At 41.1% G+C, this 8659-nt stretch overlaps 1 protein-coding gene across 1 annotated transcript; it reads right to left on the bottom strand.

Moving 5' to 3' along the window:
* Positions 1–236: 236 nt before the first annotated feature.
* TARDBP (TAR DNA binding protein) lies at positions 237–8386 on the bottom strand. The gene is made up of 6 exons (XM_077837202.1): positions 8304–8386; positions 7210–7462; positions 6259–6422; positions 5311–5451; positions 4107–4277; positions 237–3647 (listed from the first exon to the last, which is right to left on the bottom strand). The coding sequence occupies exons 2-6, from the start codon at positions 7445–7447 to the stop codon at positions 3117–3119; spliced, it is 1245 nt and encodes a 414-aa protein (XP_077693328.1). The 5' UTR covers positions 7448–7462; positions 8304–8386; the 3' UTR covers positions 237–3116.
* Positions 8387–8659: the final 273 nt, after the last annotated feature.

Below are 8659 nucleotides of genomic sequence, written 5' to 3' on the forward strand. Positions count from 1 at the left end.
ATTCCCACTAGTCAGATTAAAAAAGATTTAGCAGGTTACCCTAAAAAGTTTGCTCAGAACCTTTTATACTAAAATGTAATTTTTTTTATTTTTTATTGCTAAATGAGCCTGAAGAGTATACTCTAATTATATTAAAAACTGGTTGTTTCTACGATCATCTTTTGTCTATTTAATCATGTTATTGTAATACATACTTGAAATGAAAATTGTTAAAAGAACAAGACAACGCTCACAGGTGGTGACAAAAATACCTTTTATTAACTCACTTAAAACATTAGAATATAAAAAGCATTTAGAGAAAATGACCAATAAAGTCTGAAAATGGCTACAAAACTTTCAGGAATTTCTTTGAGGGTCAGGGGAGAATAAAATTCATAGTAAAGATTACCCAGTGCTGCCAACCTGTTAATACCAGATCCTCAATTTAAACAAGTTTAAACAAATTAAAGCCATGCTAATGACAAACTTACCATCAGGTTCCTTGCAGGGATGCCACCGTTTAAGTCTTTGGAGGTCCCAGAATACCATTTTTAACTGTTACTCAGCAGCAGTAGCTGGTAATAGTGCAAGTGCTAAAATGCAAAATTCACAGATGGTACAGAGTTTGGAAATAGTATCTGATTTAGGTGCAGAAAAATTAAACTTTTTGCAAAGGGATTTGAATAGTGAGAAGATTTGGGATTACAACTTATTTCTGGAGAGATCACAACCCCCTTTGCCTTTTTTTTCCAAGTATGTAGATTGAGACTTAGTTTCCAGTTATCCCCTTGGACTGGAGTTAAAGTAATACCAGTGCAAACAGCTAACAAAAATTAGATGGTCTCCGCTTCATGAGAAACCACATTGAGATACAAATAAATAGGATACATCCTAATTAAGATCCACTTTATGAACTTAAATATCCAAGTCAAAGCAGAAACTAAGGTAAATTGCCCTAAATCTCTGTATTCAGAAGCTGCAGAATATGAAATAACGTAATAAAAGGATCAGTGTGGTGTTGGATTTCAAGCACACACTAATCAATTTCTGAGGATCTAATACTTATGGAAATAACCTTGCTGGATGTGTTACTACTGGATACATTTCTCTTTTGGAGATAAGAAGCCTCTTATAAATTCATCAATACTTTCTTCAGGTGGACATTCTTCATCATGAGCTAATATTTTATTTTAGCCACAAGTTTACAGTTTCTTCTGTGCTGAAATTAGAGCGGGAATATTTTCCCTTTGGTTCCCAATCAGCAGGCTGATTGTAAAGCAGCCTACAATATTTATTTTGCTTTACATTCTCATCCTCAAAGGAGCTGCTTTGGAAAATACATTTAAGAGCAGCAAGTCTACTGACAGGTATAAGTGTTATCTACTTCCCCCATCACCTGTTCTCCCCAATTCCAAAAAAAATCCACCCCACTTCCTAAAAACAAGTAGGAGTTTCCTTGGTGAGGATGCAAGCTGGAGGGAATGTCTTACCATTTTAGGTGAGGGTACCCAACCTTGTGAGAACTGGATTTTAGATATGTATCACAGAACAATGCAAAAATAGACAAAGGATTACAAGTTGGGTGTCAGGTATCAATGCATGATGAGTGATGGATCCATTTGACTTGTCAACTTTTAAAGCATGCTTATCTGAAACAAACTGAATTACTGCAAAAACAACTTTACGGAAGTTCATCTCAAAGGACAAAATAAATTAACTGCTATGAATTCTTTGCATTCAGGGCTGCAAAACAAAGACACATATTACTTAAATCAGTTTTATTTAAGAATTTCCTACATTGACAAATCTTATAAAAAGCATCCAAACACAGAACTGCAGCAAACAGCATTCTTATGGATATCTTACAGACAGTGGAACTTCCACCCTTAAGAGGCACACTGAGCTCGCTAGTGAACTCTGCTACAACTACCGCAAAGCACACCACAAACTCAATGTTCTCGTCACAAACCCCATCATCTTCAATTCACATTACCACACTTACATATCATTAACAGAAAAGAACACACACCATACAACATTCACAGCAGTTGACATAAGGGAAAAAAAAATACAGATATTCATTTCACTTAACACATTCAACTAATTGGTTAACTAGGTATAACACCCATTTAGTCTTCCAGATATGGATGTCCTTTGAATGCAAGAAACACTCGTACTTTATTTGCTATCATTGCTCTCTGCACACTCTCTCACCAAAGCCACAGGATTGAGAGACATCTCGCCAAGTAAAATAAAATCCCATAATGCACCACCAGGTCTCTGCATGCGCTCTCTCCTTTTTCTCGCACATACCAGCCCTCTCATGCCTCGGCAACACCATCAATCCCACACAAGGTTTCAAAAGTTCAAACAGCCTTCTGGTTCCATCTCACAGCCTTGCGTTCATAGCGTTGATACGACTCCATGAAATAAAGAGTAGCGGATAAAAATGGAACACCCACCGTCTAAGACGTAGCATGTGCAGTGTGATGAAGTATTCTTGGATGAGAAAGCATGTAGACAGAAGTATTCCTAAAGCAGAATATTTACAGCACTGCTTTCAATTAAGTGCTTCTTCCATACACATTGAAATGAGATGAACTGCAGAGGTTAAATGAAGCCTTCATATTGTACTTAGTATATGAGGGGAGACAGTGTTAAAAGGAAAACAAAAACAAAAACCAACAACACTGACACTGTGTTCTCCAACTGGGGCATTTGGAGAGATTCTTATGGTGGGGATCAAATTAAAACAAACAAGAGGAAAAGAAAGAATGTAGTTTCTGACCAATGGTTTCCTTTTTGAACATGCAAAGAATTCAGCTGACAAGGAAACAAGGAATAAAATATTACAGGAAAAACCCTTCCTCTCAATTGTAGTGTGTTAGTTTACCCATCAGGCAAACAGCAGTTCACTTTCAACCATTCAATATTCCAACAAATTATGTAACAAAACTTATAAAATTCCTTTAACCTTTCTTTTTACAAAAGAAAAATGTCAAAAATACTGTTGAATATACTGCACATTGAACAAATTGATCAGGAAAATTTTAGTATATATGCAATTTACAATATACTTACCATGAGTTTAGAAAAATTTGATTTCCCACCATAGAGTCAATATCAGAGCCCACCGTCTACATTCCCCAGCCTGACGATTTGGAATCCATACTTGAACCAAAGCCTCCATTAAACCCACTGCTTGATCCTGCATTTGATGCTGACCCCCAACCTATTGCTGCTCCAGAGTTAGATCCTCCGTAAGAATTACTTCCTGAACTAAAACCCTGGTTCTGCTCCCTTTGCATGTTGCCTTGAGGCTGGTTGTTTCCTGATGGCCCAGACTGGTTCTGTTGACTAGCTAACATGCCCATCATTCCCCAACTGCTCTGCAACGCTGCCTGGGCTGCCGCCATCATAGCAGGATTGATACTAAATGCTCCAAAATTCATCCCTCCACCCATATTACTGCCCTGGTTGTTTCCCAAACCACCTCCTCCCCCCCTGCTATTACCAAATCCACCCTGATTCCCAAAGCCTCCTGGATTACCACCAAATCTTCCACCTCTTTCTAACTGTCTATTGCTATTGTGCTTAGGTTCAGCATTGGATATATGTACGCTGATTCCTTTAATGATCAAGTCCTCTCCACAAAGAGACTGGGCAACCTATAAGAAATAAGGGATGTAAATAAATATACAATTAGACCATTTTTTAAAGTACTTGTTACAGCATAACAAGACAAACCACATGATTCTGAATATATTTGTAAACTGTAAAGGAAGGGTGTGTGAAGATTTGACACAAACTAAAAACAAGATCCTTTAACTTTACTGAATAAACTTAAGTTAGTCTAGTGTGAAGATCCATATACACAGTACCAGCTGAAAAGTGTGAATCTGTAGACATGAACTGTAAGCATACTAATGTAATTCAATAGAAATTCAAAGTACAACTGAAATTCTCAAATTGCAATGACAAAAACAAGCACTGTATATTCAATTCCAATAATTACATGCTAAGTGACAGTGTTTGTCAACATTTATGGTCAGAATGGTAAAGAGAGATATTTAAGACTTAGGAAACGGTTCCTAAATGTCAGGAGCTAAAATATTTTAAATAAATACCTGATCATCTGCAAACGTAACAAAGGCAAAAGCTCTGAAGGGTTTGGGGATGAAGACATCTACCACCTCTCCATACTGAGAAAAGAACTGCCGGAGCTCATCTGCAGTCATATCCTCAGTGCAGCGCCCAACAAACACCTTTCTGCTGCGCAAAGGTTCATCAGGACTTTGCTGGGTAGAATCGCAGGAAAAGAAATAATGACCAAAACACTGCAATCATCCCTCTGAATACTAAATACAACTTAGTTTCTTTTGTGATAGAGAACTTCATAAACTATTAACCGGGGTACGGGGGTGTATCACAGTTATAGGAAGATCGAAAGAAAAGCAAACCTCCAGTTGCTCTCCACTCTACCCGAGATAATGTAATTAAAACCTGTACCACCTGAGAGGAAGACTGCAGGGATGAACTTGGAATTCCTGAGTAGATGGAAGCAATCTTACCCCCTAGGGCCTTTACACTAGACATTTTAGGGAAATCTTCTATCTTTGCTCTTGTAGTGGTGCAGTATTGCTGACAATGGTGGAAACACCAGTATATACTGACCACAGCCATATCTACCACCACATAATCTAGAGCTCTTCTGATGACTGGATATTTGTTTACAACATCTTGCTGAAGGAGCATCTCCGAGGGGTGGTGCCAGGGGCATATATGTGAAAAATAGAGAGTGGAAAGGAAATGAGACTTGAAAAGTGATGGCAAATGAGGATTGGTTAGGTAGGCAGCAGACCATTCCTTGCGCTGTAAATCCTTCAGTTGAATACGTATAGAGCGAGGAAATATGCATAGTCCAAAGTGTTGGGTTCTGTTCCCTGCTCTGCCACTGACTCAGTCTGGCCTTAGGCAAGTTATCTACCTATCCTCTGTGCCTCACTTTCCTCCCTTCCGCAAAATGAGGACAGTATCTGAAGCAGGGGCTGCTAGACATTTATGATGTCGTCAGGCTGGTTTTTGTAGTTTTCAGACTGGACATCTTCTCCCCTGTGCTTAGTTGTTTTCTCAATCCCCCATCCCACTGTTCCTTTATCTAACCTCCAGGCTCCACTCCTTCCTTTTGTTTTCTCAACCACCTCGAGGATCCCTTTAAAGTCCCCCTCTCCCTTTGTTTGTCCATATATCTAATCCCCTCTTCACACAGGATTCTTTAAAGGAGTGCATGTTTTGTTTCTACAAACGCTAAAATAATTTAAGGAACGATACCTTAGAATTAGGTAGTTTACAGTCACACCATCTTCCATCTATCATGTGCCGTTGAGACATCACTTTCACCTGGGTTTCATACTCCGTAAATCGAACAAAACCAAATCCCTTTGAGTGACCAGTCTTAATGTCTTTCTTAACCTAAGGCGGAGGGGAGGGGGAGAAAGAAAAAGATGATCTAGATAGCTGAAATACCGAAGCAGTAATATGCACTGGTATTCTTAGCCTAGCTGCAACTCATGCTAATCAGCAGTCTTTTCCAAGATCAAAAGGAATGCTAGGATTACCAAAGCATGGTTAAAAGAGTGTAATGTGAAAAGTTTTGATCCTATCTTAATGAGGCTTCTATATCCCCCATGAAAAGGCCCCTGGTACTAGCAACGACAGTACACAAAAGCTTTTGACAGTTTCATACTTACGAAATCAGGCTGTGGATTACCATTACACAAACAATGTTCAAAAGAGTGTGGGTTTGATGCATCGTGGCAAAGTGCTAATCCAATATCCATATAAAACAAACCCTTAAACCTAAACTCAAACTTATTGTTAAAGTTAAGTTTCAAATTCAAACAAGAACTGCAAAAAGTAAGTCTTCACAAATGCTACAACTACCATACCAATAAACTAATATGCAAGCACAAAAACCAAACACCACACAATGGGCCATATCATGTCTCGTTTACACTAGTGTAACATCAGAATCATCCCCCTTTGAGAAATCGGTCTCGACAGGGGTCAACGACCTGAACACATACCAAGATACCTCCAAGAAAAAATAGCATACTGCAAAGCAAATAGAGTAAAGCAAATTTTAATGTTACAACAGTTAAAGATGTGCTTTTAAATTTAATTGCCCTTTTTGCCTTGTACTGGCTCATGCAGGAAAAACTTCCATCTGAATTCACAGCTTTTGACTCAAGTAGAGAGTCAAATACAACAGAAATTTACCTGCACCATGAGAACTTCTCCAAATGTACTGAAATATTCCTTTAGATCTTGTTCAGTGGTTTTCCAGGGAAGACCCAAAACTATTAAATCAGATGTCTTTTGTACTGCTCGTTTTACTTTTACAGCTGATGAGGCATCTGTTTCATCCATTTTCCTCTTGTTATCTGAATGTAAAGATGTACATCAGAAACTATCATCTCCACATTACATCAAAGGAAAGGAAAGCTACTTCCATTAGTCGGAAGCAGCACAGCACAAGGATTAGATCCTTTTTTGCAGGATGTATTGCGAAAGCTAAGAACTGGGAAGAGATACATACTATTTGCTGCATATATGTTATAATCTGCATCCAACTGCCCTACAGTATTGGGGAGAGGAGTGCAGAAGACGAGCAGACTCAAACTCTCATCTAAAACACACTTTAAGCTTGTTTTCCACTGAAGTACTGCCAAATAACATTCACATGCCTGACCAGAGGTTGTGTGTATTATACATAGTTTGAGGCAACAGCTACTCAGTGAAAAAGGAAAAGTGCTCTCCTTACTTTTCCCTTTCCTTTTCTTCCTTCACCTTTCCCACACCCTCCCCTACAACACTGATGTCTTTGGCCCTGATCATATAATTAGCGTCACATGGGCAAACCTCAGCCCTGCACGGTACTCACTGTGGTATCGGACCTTTGGAAGTTATCTATATAAGATCGTTAAATGCCTTACAAACAGGAGGACAAAGTCCTATTTGTAAAGTACCTTGTACAATTATGGTGCTAAATTATAGCGAACTCTCTGAAATTCATTCTGTGGGCCAGGCACACACTTTAAGTTGCTGCTATGGTTTGACAGTAAGATAAGAGGAAAACATAAAAACTAAGGAACCCATAGATCTTGATATAAAATTCCTTGTAAATAAGAAAGTATGGTTGTACCAAAAATGCATGGAACAAAGACAAACCTTTGGGATAATTAACAACATAGACCAGATTTCCCCAGCCAGCATCTGGAGCATGCAGAATTCCTTCTACTAGCCGGACTCCTCTCATACACTGAGACACTGGGTTCCTGTAACGCAGGCCACATGCTCCCGGGAACTGGGCAGTTACTGTGGATAGCAGCACAGTGCCATCATCCTCTGAAGGGATCTCAATGGGCTCATCATTCTCATCCTCTGTAACACGGATGTATTCAGACATCTTTGCTGGATTTTACTAATGGATTAAAAAAAGAGGGCCTCAGCAATTTTTTATTCTCTTATTTTGTTCATTTTTAATCTCATAATAAATCAGTTTGTTTCTCTGTAAAACACCGACAATGCTTTTCTTCCTAGGCACTAGGAACCTACCAAAAGATGTTGCATTTTATCTTCTCTAAGCTTTAAGTTTGTTATGTTCTAACAACATACATATAAAGTGACATTTATGGGCAATGCCTGGAGAGGAGGGATCATGAACAAAGTTATTTAAAACTATGAAAGAAAGAATTTGTTCACAATCTGCAATGATCTCACCAATCACCCCAACTGAGGGGATGGGGCAAGAGCCAAGTTTGTGTGGGACGGGGTGCAGGGAAAGAACCCAACCAACTGGCATTGCTGGGAGGAGAAAAAAGGGGGGAAGCCAAGGACCAGACCACGCTGGAGCGGGCGGTGGAAGGCAAAGGGGGAGAAGGGCTCAGACCATTTCCAAGGTGGTGGAGGGGTGAATGTCCAGATCATCCTGAGGAGAGGGAGTCTGGGATCGGGGGAGCAGAGAGGTCAGACCATAGGGAAAGGGAAGAAGAGAGTCAGGACCAAACCATTTCCGGGAGACGGGCATGAGACCACATGCCTAGCCGATAGGCTGCGCCCAAATGAGGCCTAGCTTATAAATCACACCCCCGGCTAGGCCTCACCAGCGAGCCCAGCCTCTCTCGAGCTCCAGGCTGGGCCTAGCTCCCTGCGCCCCCCGGCCCGCTCAGGCAGAGCCCAGCCGCGGTTGAGGCCCGAAACGCCAGAGCCTCTAGCTCTCCGCCGCGGTCTGCTCACGGGGACGGGGGCGGGGGGAAGCTTACATGGGGCGAGGGGGCTCCGGGTGCCTCCACCTTCCTCTCCTGCAGCCGCTGCTGACAAAATGGCGGCCCCCGGCGGCAGAGCCCTGCCTCGGGTTGAACCATTCCTCCCGCGGGGGGGCCCAGCTGGAAATAGACTGGAAACAGCCAAAGCCAGGAACTTGGCCTGTTTGGAACCACGTAGAGCAGAGCTCACATAGGCCTTCATGTCCTTCGCTCGGGATGTGCGGAACCGTGCCTCCGGGCAGGGACGGTAGCAAATCTGGGATCCCCCCCACATACTGCAGAGTAATGGTACGATCCGCTCCGCCGGCAACGCGCATGCGTAAAGCGGGGAGGGCGGAGAGATGGGAAATTGG

The sequence above is a fragment of the Eretmochelys imbricata genome, chromosome 18, assembly GCF_965152235.1.
Source record: "Eretmochelys imbricata isolate rEreImb1 chromosome 18, rEreImb1.hap1, whole genome shotgun sequence".
In the NCBI taxonomy this organism is placed as follows: domain Eukaryota; kingdom Metazoa; phylum Chordata; order Testudines; family Cheloniidae; genus Eretmochelys; species Eretmochelys imbricata.

What these genes read in the sequence shown, in the direction of transcription:
- TARDBP (XM_077837202.1), bottom strand. Translation starts at nt 7,447, where the DNA reads ATGTCTGAATACATCCGTGTTACAGAGGATGAGAATGATGAGCCCATT. An exon ending in GTAAACTACCTAATTCTAAG is followed by an intron (nt 4,278 to 5,310) that starts GTATCGTTCCTT and finishes GATTCTACCCAG; the next exon opens with CAAAGTCCTGATGAACCTTT. An exon ending in TTACGTTTGCAGATGATCAG is followed by an intron (nt 3,648 to 4,106) that starts GTATTTATTTAA and finishes TATTTCTTATAG; the next exon opens with GTTGCCCAGTCTCTTTGTGG.